At 41.7% G+C, this 19357-nt stretch overlaps 1 protein-coding gene across 1 annotated transcript in view; it reads left to right on the top strand.

Annotated features, from left to right (window-relative positions):
* The window catches only part of PLD5 (phospholipase D family member 5), a 420765-nt gene that overhangs the window by 380761 nt on the left and 20647 nt on the right, over positions 1 to 19357 (top strand). The window contains exon 6 of the mRNA XM_049868546.1: positions 10110 to 10307. Coding sequence (XP_049724503.1) covers positions 10110 to 10307 — 198 coding nt within the window. The remainder of the gene's footprint in view (positions 1 to 10109; positions 10308 to 19357) is intronic.

Genomic DNA, 19357 nt, shown 5'->3' on the forward strand with positions numbered 1-19357 from the left:
CTTCAGGAAGCAGTGCTTCGTTCAGGATGAGATGCCGTCAGAAAGCAGGGGTAATTCTATGATTGGGTATCTTAATGGGGAGGGATGAAGCAAGGCTAAAGCTATAATTGGCAAAGAAGCAACAGTCACTCAGATTAGCCAGGAAAGAGAGATATTTGATCATTTTTGTGGCTTGGACAATGCTTGTGTTTTTGTCTGTGTTCCGACAGAATTCCAGAGTGGTCTTGTTTTTGTCTTGGTCCACCACAGAGTGGCTTTGTCTGAAAACAGTGTTGTGTGAACTGGTTTTTGTTTAACAGAGAACACCAGGCCTAGCTGAGCACCACAGGCCAGTGAAAAGAAGTTAGTTTGTCCAAAGTCACACAGCTAATGAATTGAAAAGCCATAATGTTCATACAGCTTTCTCTCATCCCTAAGACCATCACTTACCAATGACTCTATCTCATTTGGCTTTCATGAAACATCTGTTGTTAGCTTTCTGGCTTTCCTAGGGGAAATCCAACCTAGCTTCCTTGCATGTTCTGTGGAGAGAATTGCATTAAGTCTGGAGAATAGCATTTCTTATTGCTGACCTTTTGGTTAGCAGCCAAATGCTTAACCACTGTGCTACCAGGGCTCCAAGGATCCTAATAGGAGCCCTCTTATGGAGGCAGTGTTAACCAAAAAGTCGGCACTTCAATTCTACCAGCTACTCCTTAGAAACCCTATGGGGCAGTTCTACTCTGTCCTGTAGGGTCACTATGAGTCAGAATCGACTCGACAGCAACAGGTTTGTTTTTTTGTTTTTAGTAGGGAGAGAACATCCAGATCACACTGGTGATTTGATTGTCTTTAATTAATACATTGTTTTGTGTTGTTTTAATATTGATCCGTTGTGACCTTGAAAGGCAGGAATCCATCAATGACAGGTGAATTCTGGGTGATGTGCGCTGACAAGAGAGTTGACAGAACTCTAAAGGCAAGGATAGTTCAAGGAGCTGGGTGCTCGACTCCTCCTAAGCCCCAGGAGCAGCCGGCAGCATCCTGAGCTAAGCACTCTTTTCAAGGCAACAACACCCACCCCCTTAGGCTAATGTGAAGATTAGGCAAAATACCACATATAAAGCCTCTAGTATGGGACCTGGGGGAGCCCTGGTGGCACAGTGGTTAAGAGCCCAGGCTGCTAACCAAAAGGTCAACAGTTTGAATCCACCAGCTACTTCTTGGAAACCCCATGGGGCAGTTCTACTCTGTGCTTTAACAGTCTCTGTGAGCCGGAATTGCCTCCACGGCAATGGGTTTAGTTTGGACCTAGGAATGTTTAACTGCAAGAGAGCATGGCTGAGGCTTGGCTGACTCCCCTCAGAGACTGAACTTACTGGCCTTGCACCAAGTCTGTTTAGGCAAGGCTGCTTTTCCCCTGAGGCATGCTAGGTAAAACGTTTTTAGTTGTCTTTGGCTAGACCTGAAAAATCACACATAGGTTTTTAGCCAGGAGCAGGACTCCTCACAAAGGTCTGAGCATTGAATCCCACAGGCTCAGGTAGCCCACAGGCTCAGTTAAAGTAGAGGGGGCCCAAGGAAAATGGCCGTTTCCTTTCCACTGAGCCTTCCTTCTCAAGCAGGGAGAGTTCTTTCATAAATGCTCTGCGTGTTTTGGATTTGAAACTTCTGTGGAGAAGTCCACGTGGTGCTGGTATAACCTCAGCTTTTGTCACCCCCCTACTCCATATCTTCAGTGAACCCTCCTGCCTCCAAAAAGACTCCTCACGAGGCATGGTCTCACCTCAAACTTCTTTTCCCAGTGGTCTCCTACAAAAGCACCCTCAAAACCAAACCAAACCCCCCCATTGCTGTCGAGTCAATTCTGACTCTCAGTGGCCCGACAGGACAGAGTAGAACTGCACCATAGTGCTTCCAGGAAGCAGCTGGTGGATTCCAACTGCCAAACTTTTGGTTATCAGCCATAGCTCCTAACCACTGAGCCAGCAGGGCTCCTCATATGTGCACTACTCAGCTAGAGTGTATAGTACTATTGTTTGACAGTTAACCATTTGTTCCAGCTACCGTGCCTCTGTTCCTGCTGCCCCTGCAAACATTTGCTAAAGGTATAAGTTCATGACCAACGAAATGGAAATGTCTGATTTCATGCACCTGAAATACCCAATCTATCGTGACCAGTCCGGCATCAACTCAACCTAACTACAGACAGTCTCTGAAAAATGAACTTTATTTCCTTGTATCTGTGACTGATGTGTCTGAAATCCAGTGGTGGTTTTAAATAAAATTCTTTGTGGATAAAAAATTCTGCCACATCCATTCTCTGATTTGACCATTATTTAACCATTAAGAGCAAAGAAGAACTTCAATATAGCTAAAGCTAACACTGTTTGAGCCAGTCACTAAGCCAAGTATTTACATTCATTTTATTTCATTTAGTCTTCATAGTCCCCTGTGATGTAGATAAATTATGCCCCAGGAAGGGACTAAAAAGGGGAAGTGACTTGCCCATGGTAGACTTGGGTCATCGAAGCCCTGTCCGGGAGATTACTTGCTGCATCCTGATGAGGTCACATTGAGAAGTCTCTCTCTCTCTCTCTGTTCCTGTGCCTCCTATGTGAGAAAGACCTCTCAGAGTTGCCACCCTGGCACTGTCTACATATTAAATTGCAAAATAATAGTTGTCTAGAATGATTGCATCATATCATACTGAAGAGCTTCTATCTTTCTTTGTAGATATGTGGAGCTCACAGTATTGTGACTCCTTCACCTAATGTCATTCTGCATATTAGGAGAGTCACTGTAGATTGACAAGATGGGCAGCTGCCTTTCCTCGGCCATTGCTGTTGGCTTTGATTTACCTCAGCCACAACAGAGAGGGTACAACCACCATGTGAAGACTGGGAGACAAACTATTCCTAAGGAACGAGGGAAGCATCATATTCTTATCCAAGCTTTGGACAGAGGTTTCCAAACATACATGTTTGCCTCATGTGAACAGATAACCTAGAAAGGCTGAAGGCCTGACATGGAAGAAACAAAGGAAACCAAAAAAACAAAATCCAAACCAGTTACCATCGAGTCAATTCTGACTCATAGCGACCCTACAGGACAGAGCAGAAGTGCCCCATAGGGTTTCCAACGAGCACCTGGTAGATTCGAAGTGCCAACCTTTTGGTTAGCAGCTCAGCTCTTAACCACTACACCACCAAGGTTCCAAAGGCAACCAAAGGGGTCCAGAACAGTCAAATTCAATCATAGCCACCAAGTTCACTTTTTGATCACAAAAGTCAAATGATTCCCTAGATTTCTGCTTTGATGATATTCTATCTTCAGGTCCATTCAGGCTCAAATAGTGTTGACTTTTTTAAGGCAGTGCCCCACTCAAAAGGCAACTGTGTTTATCTCTGCACCCCATTGTTGGTAGATGCAGGAAGCCCATTTAGAGAACACTTGGCTGACTGATCACTCTAAAGCCTGTCATTAATACTGACCACTGAGCACCATGTTTAGGAAAGTCTCCCAGGCAATCTCTGGGGCTGGCACCATGAGCTAGATGGCATGGCCAGATGGGCTATATGTGGCCACCTCCAGGTTCACTGCTTCTGGGCCCTTGGCCCCAGAAGATTCTTATTGGATTCAGGTGCTAGGAATCAGAGGGCATCAGGTGAGGCTGGTACCAGTACTTGGGAGCTTGTTTCGTCTCTGACTACCAGTTGTTCATTTCGAAGATCAGGCATTCATTCAGCAAACACTTTCTGAGCAACTCCTATGATGTGCGAAGCACTGGAAATAAACATATGCGCCTGACACAATCCCTGCCTTCAGAGACTATAGAAGCACTTATAGAAAACAGACACATAAACAAAAAATTATGATACAATATAAAAAGTGCTACATCAGAGCTGTATACCAAGTACCAAACCAATTGCTTTTGTTTGGTATTTGGTTCCAAATTTTGGTACTTGGTAGCAGAATCAACACAAATGCAGTTGACATGAGTTAGAATCAGACCAAGGGCAAGATTGATGTCCTTATTCTGGCATTGATGGGGCCATCATCAGGAAGAAACAAATAAGCAAAAATGCTGAGGCCAAGATGTGGGTTGAAGCCTAGGGTCTTGCACCACCAGGTGTAAGGCTTTTGGCAAGTCATTCAACTTGTCTAAGTCTTAACCTCCTCTTTTGAACAATGAGGGGTTTTGGCTCATAGAGTTCACAAAGGTCTTCAGCCTTGCCATTCTATAAATGTTGATTCTGACTCATGGTGACCACATGTATGTCAGAGCAGAGCTGTGCCCCGTGGGGTGTTCAGTGGCTGAAATTTTGGAAGTAGATCACCAGGCCTTCCTTCCAAGGTACCTCTGGGTAGACTCAAACCTACAACCTTTCAGTTAGCAGCTTAGTGTGTTAACCATTTACGCCACCCTGGGACTTCTGTGCCAAGTACATTGGTAGACAAAGCAGGAAATAGGTTGGCCTAGAAAGGCGTTATAGAACTAATAACAATAGATTTCAAGGATTGCAGATTTACCATGTGCTTTTAAGTGCACAAGGATTCAACTCAATGGCAACAGGTTTTTGGTTTTTGTCTTTTTTTAAGTGCAGTATCACATTAAAAAAAAAACCAAAACCGTTGCCATCCAGTCGATTCTGACTCATAGCGACCCTACTGGACAGAGTAGAACTGCCCCATAGAGTTTCCAAGGAGCACCTGGCAGATTTGAACTGCCGACCCTTTGGTTAGCAGCAGTAGCACTTAATCACTATGCCACCAGAGTTTCTACAGTATGGCATAAAAAAAAAAAAAAAGGCATAGTGAGTAAATATTCACACTTTAGAGTTGTATCAAAGTTCAAATCTCAGCTATGTCATTTCCCACTGGGAAACTAACTATCCAAGCTGCAGCTTCCTCCTCTATAAAATGGGGATTAAAAACTGTATCTACCTGACCTGCTGTCAGAATTAAAGGAGGTGAGCAGCACACCAAGGGAACACTCAATCAGTACTAGCTATCAAAGTAATTATCATTAAGTTCTAGCAGCCAAACTTGGAGTTAGATATTAGTCTTATTGAACAATAAACTGAAATTTTTAAGAGTGAAGTAATCTATCCAAGGCTGCTCAACAAACATGGAGCACAGTCAAGAGGCAAACCTGCGTCCCTTTGACTTAGATGGAGGGTCACCAGAAACCAAGGTGACACAGTGGTTAAGAGCTACTGCTGCTAACCAAAAGGTCAGCAGTTCAAATCCAACATGTGTTCCTTGGAAATCCTATGGGGCAGTTCTACTCTGCCCTATAGTGTTGCTATGTGTTGGAATTGACTTGATGGCAGTGGGTTTGGGTTTTTTTTGGTTGGAGGGTCACCAGTCTACGATGATTACCAAACCCACTGCTGTTGAGTCAATTCTGACTCACAGCGACCCTATAGGACAGAGTAGAACTGCCCCATAGAGTTTCCAGGGAACACCTGGTGGATTCAAACTGCCGACCTTTTGGTTAGCAGCTGTAGCACTTAACCACTACGCCACTAGGGTTTCCTCTACAATGATATAGGAGCCAAAAAGAACTGATCCTGAAAGACAAATGGCAGTCCTCCAGGCAGTGTTGAGGAGGGAGGTCGGGCAGGGAGAAAGGGTTATAAAGTGGACAGGATATTGATGTCCTGTAGCCTGCTCTTGGATTTTACATTTATAGAATGACAAGGCAGAAAGACGCCTGTAGACTCTATGGCCAAAACTCTTCATTGTTCAAAAGAGGAGACAAAGACCCGGAGAAATTGAAGGTCTTACCAAAGGCCATACATGTGGTGGTACAAGATCCTAGGCTTCAAACACACATTTTTGGCCTAAGCATTTTTACTTATTTGCTTATTTCCTCCTGATGAAGGCCCCTCCATGCCAGAATAAGAACATCACCCTGGATGTGCACTAGCCTTGCCCTGTGTCTGGCAGGCAAGGACACATGCCAGTGAAGCTCTTGATCTATAGAATAACTACTTACCAATGTGGGAACCAAGCCTCAGCACTTCCGTGCCCACTCCCACCCTCAGGCAGAGAGCCTAGATACATAAATTGAGAAGTAATGAAACGCTAAAGGTTTCCTTGGAGAAGATAATGTGGCAGCATTGATTCCATCTGGGAAAAAGGCAGTAAGGCATAAGGGCCAGATGCAGAGCTTAATGTAGCTGAGACTGTGTCAGCAGAGACTCTGTCATCAACTTGCAATGAGTTTTACAGTTACTCGAGACAGTGTTTGGAAATCTTTGAGATTAGGACACACATACAAATGTGTAGGGGGAGATAGTGTCCTCTCGCTACTGCCAAGACCTGCACTCTGAGTGCCCTGCCCCCACTGCCCTCAGTCTGCCCCTCCCTCCTCACCCAGAACCCAAGGGACCTTCCCAGTTCATGGTTTATCATGTCACTCCCCTCATTGTCTATCTCCTGTTAAAACAAAAATCCTATTAGGCCAACAGTAGAAATTGGTTGAAGTTTATTGAATATATGATTTGCAAATTGGGGGAAACTTTCAACCAAAACCAAAAAAACCAAACCCGTTGCCGTGGAGTTGATTCCAACTCACAGCGACATTTCAAATAGTCAAAAATGTTCCTAAGATGACACAACCTTGAAATACTCTTATAACAAATCTTATTGCCACAGAAAAAAGGGTCTGTGGTCAGGAAGGATTTTCATAGAGCTTTGTCTTGAAGAACAATTAAAATAATTAAATTAAATGATTGCTGACTTAACCTAAACATAACTCCCAGTCTGATCCTTGGAGTCTATTTCCTGAAACTGATTGAATCCTTCAAAAGAGCATGATTCCCAAGGCAAAATGGTCTTACTAGTTTATCTAGACCATTGTTTGGCTCAAAAGTGGCTTTTAGGAACTGATTTTTTCAAGGCTCAATGTTCAAAAGGTCGCCAAAAAGCAATGGCCAGTGTATGTTACCTCAGCTACCATGAAAGTCAGAAATCTGTAGTCTGGGAGAATTAAAATGGTTTCCCACTCCCCATGACCTTCCCTGTCAACTTCAAGCTGCTTAGCCCAGCACAAAAGGCCCCTGGTGATCTGACATCACTGACCCTCTAGTTTTACTTCCTAACATAAACACACCCTCCTCCAGGGGAAAAAAATGATATTTACACACTCACACATGCTTACACATGCCCACATTCTCCCTTCTCACTCTGCTTCTGCCACATAGCACAAAGCCACACACCCCGAGCCTCAGTGCCTTTGCACATACTTGATATGCCCTCCCCACTCTACCTGCTTTCACTTTCTTAACCTCTAATTGTCCTTAGTAAAGAAGGCAGTGGTGGTTCAGTGGTAGAATTCTCACCTGCCGTGCACAAGACCCAGGTTCGATTCCTGGCCAATGCACCTCAAGTGCACCTACCACCCATCTGTCAGCGGAGGCTTGTGTGTTGTTGCGATGCTAAACAGTTTCAGAGCAGCTTCCAGATTAAGGCAGACTAGGAAGAAAGACCTGGTGACCTACTTCTGAAAATCAGCTGGTGAAAGCCCTAAAGATCACCACGGTCCAATCTGCAACCAATCATGGAACTGGTGCAGGACCAGGCAACATTTCTTTCCATTGTGCATAAGGTCACCATGAGTCAGGGGCCGACTCAACAGCAGCTAATAACAAAAATAAATAAATAAATAACAACATTGCCCTTAATATGTTTGTTCATCCAGTTCTAGGACTCTGTACTAAAGAAAGACTTACACATTGTCTTAGTCATCTAGTGCTGCTATAACAGAAATACCACAAGCAGATGGCTTTAACAAAGAGAAGTTTATTCTTTCACAGTCCAGTGGGCTAGAGGTCCAAATTCAGGGCGCCCAGCTCCAGGGCAAGGCTTTCTCTCTCTGTCGGCTCTGGAGGAAGGTCCTCATCATCAGTCTTCCCTTGGTCTGGGAGCATCTCAGCGCAGAAACCTCAGGTCCAAGAGACACACTCTGCTCCCAGCACTGCTTGCTTGGTGGTATGATGTTCCCAAGTCTCTCTACTCGCTTCTCTCTTTTATATCTCAAAAAAGATTGGTTTAAGACACTATCTAATCTTGTAGACCTCATCAATATAACTGCCAGTAATCAATCTTATTACATCATAGTGATAGGATTTACAACACATAGGGAAATCACATAAGAAAATAAAATGTAGACAATCATACAATCATGCAAGGGAATCAAGACCTAGCCAAGCAGACAGATATTTTGGGGAACATGATTCAATCCATGACACACATGTACATAAAGATATATGCTGCTTTATTTTTTAATCATTATTACTTTTATTTAGTTAGTTTATTTTTTGTATCAGAGAAAAAAATAGAAACAACTCATCTGTCCATCAGGGAATTAAATAAAAACTGTGTCTACCTGTACTGTGCTTGCTATGGAGTTGGTAAAATGATGGCAGACCCACATAGATGATTAGGGAAAGAGCTTCATGGCACATTATGTTGGGAGCCCTAGGGGGCAAGGAGAGGCAGGGCCCTACACAGTAGGCAAGCTCTCCTATAAGCTGAGTAAAGAGTCTTAACAGGGGGCTGGAGGAAGGGATAGGAAGGGGGTTTGATACCTGTGTGCTCAAGTCCTTCCAGCCTCCGTAACAAACCCCTCACTGAGTGTTCGAGTCATAGAGAGCATGTATACTTGTGCTATTTTTCCCGTGGCCAAAATTTTACTTTGCCTGGTCTGGTTGACTAATTAGAAATGATACGCAATTCTTACAAAGTGATATTGGACTCAAAATGAAGCCAGTGCAGCTCTGCTCCTGGGTGTATTTGATCAGGGGTCAGAAAACCTACATTTGAATTCTTAATCTACCTTTGACCAAGTATTGAACATGGGGCAAGTGTTTTTGCCTGCCTGTGTGAACTGGACCTTCCCCATCCATGCACTGAGAGGAGTGCATAAAATAATCTGTCTCTTCTGTTGCAGGATTCTATCAGCCTTTTAAGGCGTATGTCATATGAATAATAAAAATAATAATTGCTAACATAGTTTAATGATTAACATGCACCAGGACTGTTCTAAGGCCCTTACGTGGATTAACCTTCTAAGCCCCATGGAGAAGGGGCCCTGGCGGTGCAGTGGTTAAAACTCTCAGCTGCTAACCAAAATGTCTGCAGTTTGAACCCACCAGCAGCTCCATGGGAGAAAGATGTGGCAGCCTGCTTCCGCAAATATTACAGCCTTGGAAATCCTATGGGGCAGTTTTACTCTCTCCTACAGGGTTGCTATGAGTCAGAATCCACTCGATGGCAACAGGTTTGGTTTTTTGTTTTTTTTTTTAATCAGAGTAAGGTGTGTTCTAAAATTAATCACTTCTGAGTTATTAAAAAAAACAAAAAGCATATTAGACACAAAAACAAACATAAAGAGAGGTGAGACGACAGACACTATCTGTCGATGATGGAACTGCAAGCATTCCTGGCTACTAGAAGCTGAAATAGACAAAGAAGGACCTTCCCCTAGAGCCACACTCTGAATCTGGACTCCTAGTTTCCTGAACTGTGAGAAACTAAATTTCTGTTCTTTAAAGCAGCCCACTTGTGATATTTCTGTTACGGCAACAGTGGGTGACTAAGACAGCAACCGTATGAAATAAATACTATTATCTCCATCTTATGGAAGAAGAAACTAAGGCACAGAGACTAACTATCTTGCCCAAAGTCACAGAGCTAGAAAGTCAGGGCGCTGGAATCTAATTCTAGGCAGTCAGACTCGAGAGTCCATGATCTGAACCGTTCTGTATGCTGCAATTAAAGCCAGCCTTTTCATTGCCGCATGATTTAGGGGTGATCCAGCAAATCAGTGCCAAGGAAACAAATCCAAACAGCTGTTATGAGAAATGTAGATGAATATAGGAAAAATTATCCATAGGAACCCAAATGCAAAAGGGAAGCAAAAGTTCCACTGAAATATTTAGGCATTTTGCTAATGCATCACTCTATGGACCATACTCTGACTATAGCTACATAGTTCCCTATTACAATAAATACGAGAAAAAAGATGTCACTACTACTGCTTTCTTCTTCATTTTTTTCTCTGAGAACACCACCATCAGACACCCATAGCACTGATGCTTTCAATTTTAATTTCACAGATGAAAGAACTGGGCGTCATCTTCTACAACTGCAGCTGCCTGGTCCTAGATTTACAAAGGATATTTGCTTTATACAGTTCACTCAAATTCAAGAACCGTGTACCTCAGACCTGGTCCAAGAGGCTCTACGGAGTCTATGATAATCAAAAGAAATTGCAACTTCAGTTGAACGAAACCTACTCTCAAGCATTTGTGTCGGTGAGTCATTGCCCTTTTTCTCCTACTCCTTCTCCCCTCTCTCTTCTGGAGCCATTTTACTCAGTTGGAATGTTTAAGTGTGATATTGTATTAGGCAAAAATGAACTATACAGACTGGGTTCCATTTCATCCCTCAAGGCATTTAACAGATGAATCAAGGAAAGGACTAGCACTCAGGTCTTCTGATATCAGATCCGGTTTCCAATGCACTTCGTCCATGATTGGACGGATAAACAGCATCATGTTAAATGGAGAAAAAATTGAAGTTGTCAGGAAGTTAGGTCTACTTGGATCAACAGTCAATGTCCATGAAAACAGCAGTCAAGAAATTAAGTGATGTATTTTGTTGTGCAAATCTGCTGCAGAAGATCTCTTTAAAGCGTTAAAAAGCAAACATGGAGGCGGGGCTGAGATGGCTGACTAGGTAGAAGCTACCTCGGATCCCTCTTGCAACAAAGACTCAGAAAAACAAGTGAATCGATCACATACATGACAATCTATGAACCCTGACCATCAAACACAGATCTAAAGAGTTGACCTGAGTGACAGGAGCGAAAAGCTGTGCCCTGAAGCAGTGACCGCCTCTGGAACCAGCGACCCGCTCCACAGCCTTGAGCTCTTGCGGTTCCCTGGTGCCGAGTGGCAGGGCTGATTGCGGCTTGCTGAGGTGGGGCAGGCACAGGACACAGCCCTAACCCCTAGCCTCCTGGGGTAACCTCGGTAGAGACTCAGCCAGCGCAAGGAGGCCGCACACTGATGGGGCTAATGAGAGGATGAGCAACCACGGGGAAGCAGTGACTGTTTTCAGAGCCTGGAGCCAGCGTCCCGGGCAGAAAACCTTGGCACCGGGCTTGGGGCTGGGCGCAGGAGAGCTGAGCACAGCTTCCTGAGACAGCGCAAATACGGGACGCAGCCCTAGCCCCCTGAAGTGACCTCGGGGGAAGCCCAGCCAGCGCAGGCAGGCAGTGCAATGACGCGGCTGACAGGAGGAGAAGTCACCGGGAGGCAGCGACTGGTTTTGGAGCCTGGAGTGCGGCGTCCCAGCTGGGGAACCTTGGCGCTGGGCTTTGGACTGGGAGCGGAGGAGCTGACCACGGCTTCTGAGACAGCACAAGCACAGGACGCAGGCCTGACCCTTGGGGGCAAACTCGACCCAGAGAGCACACACAGGCTACACGCCCCTCCTTGGGAATCTCAGATAAAACAGTCAACACCAAGCAAGATAAGTAACTTTTGTGTATATGGCTGGGTGCTACTCTCTCCTATCCATCTGATCGCTCCCCTCCCTGCCCAGGCGGCTTCCTTAACATTGGAATTTCTTGGGCCAGGGAGTGAAGTGCTCTGCGTTTTTTTGTTTTGTTTTGGTCTTTTTCTAACCCATTCTCCTCACCTGAGAGACAGCTACTAAAAACCCAGGGACCAAAAATCCTTCCCTGACTTCCTGAAATTGGAATAAAAATACAGAACCAGCTCCAGCCAAGGATATGAGATCCACAGTCTTGGGCTTTCATCCTTACAGGGAACAAGGTGGCTATTATAATGCAAAGGCAATTCTGATAGTGATCTGACTGCAATTGTTTTAGCAGATTACTGGAAAGACAAGTTTTCCAGATCTGATATCTCTACCTATTAAACAGAGCCCTCACTGACCCACAACAGGGCCCTGAGGGCTGAAGCTCCACCCAAACCACCTAACCTCCTGCCAAAGGAGTATGAGGATAGTGACACCTACCAATCTCTAGAGGTACATGCATTGGGTGTCTAAGATACACCTGCAGAGGGCACCCACCAAAGTGCTTTAGGAATAGAGACACAAATACCTCACCGGCACTAGGGGGAAGGCTGTCAGCATCCTACCCCCCTGGAGTGTGACCCCCTGCTGCTACTAGAATCTGGTGCACACAAATATCACCACTACTCCTCTAAGTGAATAGGTGACAATCTACACCACACACTTGGTGACCCAAAATCAGATTCTATTCAAGAATAGTGAATGGACTCTTAGGCTTATATATCTGGTAACAGCCCAAACCAGCTGGTAATAGGACATAAGTGATTCAAAGTCTACAGCAATCACAAAAACAAATTAAGATTAATTTTAAAAAGAAAAAAATGCCCAAAACAGAGAATCATTGAAGTCATTATGTAAAAGATCACAATAATCAAAAAGAGGGACTAAATACAGGAGGCATAGAACTTCCATATGGAGAGGAAAACAAGGCGATATAGGACGATACAAGTTAGGTTTTTACTTAGAAAAATAGGGGTAAATATTAAGGTAACCACAAAGAGGTCTAACAATTCCATAACTCAAAATAAAAACCAAGAAAAACATAATGACTCAGCAAACATAAATTCAACTACTATGAAAATGAGGAACACACAATTTACAAAGAAAAACATCTCAGCACAAAAAAGTAAGTGAAAAAATGAAATTGTCAACAACACACACAAAAAAGGCATCAAAATGACAGGAATAAACACATACTTATCTATAATTACGCTGAATGTAAATGGACTAAATGCACCAATAAAGAGACAGAGAGTCTCAAACTGGATAAAGAAACACGATCCATCTATATGCTGCCTACAAGAGACACACCTTAGACTTAGAGACACAAACAAACTGAAACTCAAAGGATGGAAAAAAATATATCAAGCAAACAACAATCAAAAAAGAGCAGGAGTAGCAATATTAATTTCTGACAAAATAGGCTTTAAAGTTAAATCCACCACAAAGGATAAAGAAGGACACTACATAATGATTAAAGGGACAATAGACCAGGATGATATAACCATATTAAATATTTATGCACCCAATGACAGGGCTGCAAGATACATAAAGAAAAAAAAAAAAACTTTAACAGAATCAAAAACTGAGATAGACACCTCCACAATTATACTAGGAGACTTCAACACACCACTTTCAGAGAAGGATAGGACTTCCAGTAAGAAGCTCAATAGAGACACGGAAGACCTAACAGCTACAATCAACCAACCTGACCTCATAGACTTATACAGAACACTCCACCCAATAGCTGCAAAGTATACTTTTCTTTCTAGTGCACATGGAACATTCTCTAGAATAGATCACATATTAAGTCATAAAACAAACCTTTGCAGAATCCAAAACATCGAAATATTACAAAGCATCTTCTCAAACCACAAGCTCATAAAAGTGGAAATCAATAATAGAAAAATCAGGGGAAAAAAATCAAATACTTGGAAACTGAACAATACCCTGCTCAAAAAAGACTGGGTTATAGAAAACATTAAGGAGGGAATAAAGAAATTCATAGAATGCAACGAGAATGAAAACACTTCCTATCAAAACCTCTGGGAAGCAGCAAAAGCAGTGCTCAGAGGTCAATTTATATCGATAAGTCCACACATACATAAAGAAGAGCCAAAATCAGAGAACTGTCCCTACAACTTGAACAAATAGAACCGAGCAACAAAAGAATCCATCTGGCTTCAGAAGAAACAAATAATAAAAGTTAGAGCTGAGCTAAATGAATTAGAGAACAGAAAAACAATTGAAAGAATTAATAAAGCCTAAAGCTTTTTTTTTTTTCTAAAGCTGGTTTTTGAAAAATTAACAAAATTGATAAACCATTGGCCAGACTAACTAAATAAATACGAGTAAGGAAACAAATAACCCGAATAAGAAACGAGATGGGCCACATCACAACAGACCCAACTGAAATTAAAAGAATCATATCAGATTATTACAAAAAATTGTACTCTTAACAAATTTGCAAACCTAGAAGAAATGGATGAATTCCTAAAAAAAACACAACCTACCTAAACTAACACAATCAGAAGTAGAACAACTAAATAGACCCATAACAAAAAAAAAAAAAGAGATTGAAAAGGTAATCAAAAAACTCCCAACAAAAAAAAGCCCTGGACTGGACGGCTTCACTGCAGAGTTCTACCAAACTTTCAGAGAAGAGTTAACACCACTACTACTAAAGGCATTTCAAAGCATAGAAAATGATGGAATACTACCTAACTCATTCTATGAAACCACCATATCCCTGATACCAAAACCAAAGACACCACAAAAAAAGAAAATTACAGACCTATATGCCTCATGAACACAGATGCAAAAATCCTCAACAAAATTCTAGCCAATAGAATTCAACAACATATCAGAAAAATAATCCACCACGACCAAGTGGGATTCATACCAGGTATGCAAGTCGACAGCACTGGGTTTTTGTTTGGGATGCAAGGTTGGTTCAATATTAGAAAAACCATTAATGTAATCCACCATATAAATAAAACAAAAGACAAAAACCACATGATCTTATCAATTGATGCAGAAAAGGCATTTGACAAAGTCCAACACCCATTCATGATAAAAACTCTCATCAAAATAGGAATTGAAGGAAAATTCCTCAATATAATAAAGGGCATCTATGCAAAGCCAACAGCCAACATCATTCTAAATGGAGAGAGCCTGAAAGTCTTTCCCTTGAGAACGGGAACCAGACAAGGATGCCCTTTATCACCTCTCTTATTCAACATTGTGCTAGAGGTCCTAGCCAGAGCAATTAGGCTAGACAAAGAAATAAAGGGCATCTGGATTGGCAAGGAAGAAGTAAAATTATCTCTATTTGCAGATGACATGATCTTATACACAGAAAACCCTAAGGAATCCTCCAGAAAACTACTGAAACTAATAGAGAGTTTGACAGAGTCTCAGATTACAAGATAAACATACAAAAATCACTTGGATTCCTCTACATCAACAAAAAGAACATCCAAGAGGAAATCACCAAATCAATACCATTCACAGTAGCCCCCAAGAAGATAAAATACTTAGGAATAAATCTTACCAAAGATGGAAAAGACCTATACAAAGAAAACTACAAAGTACTAGTGCAAGAAACTAAAAGGGACCTATGTTAAGTGGAAAAACATACCTTACTCATGGATAGGAAGACTTAACATAGTAAAAATGTCTATTCTACCAAAAGCCATCTATACATACAATGCACTTCCGATCCAAATTCCAATGACATTTTTTAATGTGTTAGAGAAAAAAATCACCAACTTCATATGGAAGGGAAAGAAGCCCTGGATTAGTAAAGCATTACTAAAAAAGAAGAAGAAAGTGGGAGACCTCACTCTACCTGATTTTAGAACCCAGATATATTATATCTAGAATTCAGAACCCAGATATATTATATCTAGAATTCAGAACCCAGATACATTATATCTAGAATTCAGAACCCAGATATATTATATCTGGGTTCTGAATTCTGTTCCATTGGTCTATGTGCCTGTTGTTGTACCATTACCAGGCTGTTTTGACTACTGTGGCTGTATAACATGTTCTAAAATTAGTTCTGCAGCTGATATTTGACAAAGGCCCAGCGTCAGTTAATTGGGGGAAAAGATAGCCTTTTTAACAAACGGTGCTGGCATAACTGGATATCCGTTTGCAAAAAAATGAAACAGGACCCATACCTCACACCAAGCACAAAAACTAACTCCAAGTGGATCAAAGACCTAAACATAAAGACTAAAACGATAAAGATCATGGAAGAAAAAATAGGGACAACGTTAGGAGCCCTAATACAAAGCAGAAACAGAATACAAAACATTACTAAAAATGACGAAGAGAAACCAGATAACTGGGAGCTCCTAAAAATCAAACACCTATGCTCATCTAAAGACTTCTCCAAAAGAGTAAAAAGACCACCTACAGATTGGGAAAAAATTTTCAGCTATGACATCTCCGACCAGCGCCTGATCTCTAAAATCTATAGGATTCTGTTAAAACTCAACCTCAAAAAGACAAACAACCCAATCAAAAATTGGGCAAAGGATATGAACACGCACTTCACTAAAGAAGATATTCAGGTGGCTAACAGATACTTGAGAAAATGCTCTCGATCATTAGCCATTAGAGAAATGCAAATTAAAACTACGATGAGATTCCATCTCACTCCAACAAGGCTGGCATTAATCCAAAAAACACAAAATAATAAATGTTGGAGAGGCTGCGGAGAGATTGGAACTCTTATACACTGCTGGTAGGAATGTAAAATGGTACAACCACTTTGGAAATCTACCTGGTGTTTTCTTAAAAAGTTAGAAATAGAACTACCATACAACCCAGAAATCCCACTCCTCGGAATATACCCTGGAGATGTAAGAGCCTTTACACGAACAGATATATGCACACCTATGTTTATTGCAGCACTGTTTACAATAGCAAAAAGCTGGAAGCAACCAAGGTGTTCATCAATGGATGAATGGTTAAATAAATTATGGTATATTCACACAATGGAATACTACGCATCAATAAAGAACAGTGATGAATCTGTGAAGCATTTCATAACATGGAGGAACCTGGAAGGCATTATGCTGAGTGAAATTATTCAGATGCAAAAGGACAAATATTGTATAAGACCACTATTATAAGATCTTGAGAAATAGTATAAACTGAGAAAAACACATACTTTTGTGGTTATGAGAGAGGGGAGGGAGGGAGGGTGGAAGAGGGTTATTTACTGATTAGATAGTAGATAAGAACTACTTTAGGTGAAGGGAAGGACAATACTCAACACGGGGAAGGTCAGCTCAACTGGACTGGACCAAAAGCAAAGAAGTTTCCTGAATAAACTGAATGCTTTGAAGGTCAGCAGAGCAAGGGCGGGGGTTTGGGGACTATGGCTTAAGGGGACTTCTAAGTCAATTGGCAAAGTAAATTCTGTTAAGAAAACATTCTGCATCCTACTTTGAAGTGTGGAGTCTGGGGTCTTAAATATTAACAAGCGGCCATCTGAGATGCATCAATTGGTTTCAACCCACCTGGATCAAAGGAGAATGAAGAACACCAAGGTCACATGATAACTATGAGCCCAAGAGACAGAAAGGGCCACATGAACCAGAGACTTACATCATCCTGAGACCAGAAGAACTGGATGGTGCCCAGCCACAACCGATGACTGCCTTGACAGGGAACACAACAGAGAACCCCTGAGGGAGCAGGAGAACAGTGGGATGCAGACCCCAAATTCTCATAAAAAGACCAGACTTACGGGTCTGACTGAGACTAGAAGAATCCCGGCGATCATGGTCCCCAAACCTTCTGTTGGCCCAGGACAGGATCCATTCCCGAAGACAGCTCATCAGACATGAAAGGGACTGGACAATGGGCTGGAGAGAGATGCTGATGAAGAGTGAGCTACTTGTATCAGGTGGACACTTGAGACTGTATTGGCATCTCCTGTCTGGAAGGGAGATGGGAGGTTAGAGAGGGTTAGAAACTGGCAAAAAGGTCACAAATGGAGAGACTGGAAGGAGGGAGCGGGCTGACTTATTATGGGGAGAGTAAATGGGAGTATGGAGTAAGGTGTATATAAGTTTATATGTGAGAGACTGACTTGATTTGTAAACTTTCACTTAAAGCACAATAAAAATTATTTTAAAAAAAGCAAAGATGTCACTTTGATGACTAAGATGTGCCTGACTCAAGCCATGGTCTTTTCAGTGCCTCACATGCTGAACAATTTTAAAAAAAGGGTGACAGAAGAGGAATTCATGGATTTAAATTGCAGTGTTGGCAAAGGATATTGAATATACTGTGGACTCCAGCGAAATAAACAAATCGGTCTTGGAAGAAATATAACCAGAATGCTCCTTAGAAGCGAGGATGGCAAGATGTTGGCTCACTTATTTTGGACACATCACCAGGAAAGACCAATTGCTAGAAAAGGGCATCATGTTTGTAAAGTAGAAGGGTCATCGAAAATAAGGGAAACCCTCCGTGAGATGCATTGACACCATAACTACAACAATGAATTCACACATACCAATGATCACGGAGATGGCACAGGACCAGACGATGCTTTGTTCTGCTATACTCAAAGTCACCATAAGTCAGAGATGACTCGATGGCAATTTACAACAGCCCTGACCCTCAAACTTTAAAGTATCTGCTGGAGAGCCTCTTTAAAGTATAGATTTTCAGTTCCTGCCCCGTAGGATCAGATCTACTGGATCTGGGGTGAGACTTTGGACCCTTGAATTGAAACAAGCTTCTGAACTGATCCTGATTGCTCAGAAAGACTTCTCTAAACGATGTTACTAATTTAATATTGTTATTTCTCAATCAATGGATATCAAATATGCCAACAGCTTTTATGTCACTAAAGAGCATTTCACTGAGGGAGGAATTGTACCTTTTTTCGTCTGTTCAAATGAAAGCACAATCTGAAAATTTAGAAATGTAGCTGTAGAGAGAAAAGAGGAATTTGACATTGTTTCTGTTTTAAGTAACAAACCACATATATATGAATAACAGAAAATAAACCATGAAGGATTTTCGTCATATAGAGCTAAAAGAAAAAAAACTTTTTTTTTTTTTTTTTTGGTAGAAGCTAAGTTAAGTTGGAATTGACTCAATGGCAACAAGTTTGGTTTTTTTGATTTAGGAGTGCAATAACAAGTAACATTGTATAGGGTGTTTTGATAACAAAATTATTTTGCATGTATTTGGAGCCCTGATGGTACAGCGTTTAAGAGTTATGGCTGCTATCCAGAAGGTCGGCAGTTCAAACCCACCAGCTGCTCCTTGGAAACCCTATGGGGCAGTTCTACTCTGTCCTCTAGGGTCACTAGGAATTGTAATCGACTCGATGGCAATGGTTTTTTTTTTTTTTTTTTTAAGATTCATCATGGTGTATAGCTTGTCAAAGTCAAATAGGAACTATGCTAAACACTGTTTTCAATCTTGTCCAGTGGAAAAATAATGAGAAAACCAAAGTACATTTTTCTCTTTCTAGAGCAATTTCATCTAAAAAACACTATGTTTTATAAGATGACAGCCACCTCGAGCAACATGAAAAAAAAGACCTCAAGCACAAACTTGTCTCTTTTTTCATTTCACTTAAATCTTTCGGAATATCCTTTTTCCCTGTTTCTCCTGATGAATTTGGATGCTTAATAACTCACTCAGCTTTTCCTCTACAATTATTCATGAGCATTTTTTTAACAATCAACAAGTCCTCTTCCTGACTCAGTGAAAGAGT

Source organism: Elephas maximus, chromosome 24, assembly GCF_024166365.1.
Source record: "Elephas maximus indicus isolate mEleMax1 chromosome 24, mEleMax1 primary haplotype, whole genome shotgun sequence".
NCBI classification, from domain to species: domain Eukaryota; kingdom Metazoa; phylum Chordata; class Mammalia; order Proboscidea; family Elephantidae; genus Elephas; species Elephas maximus.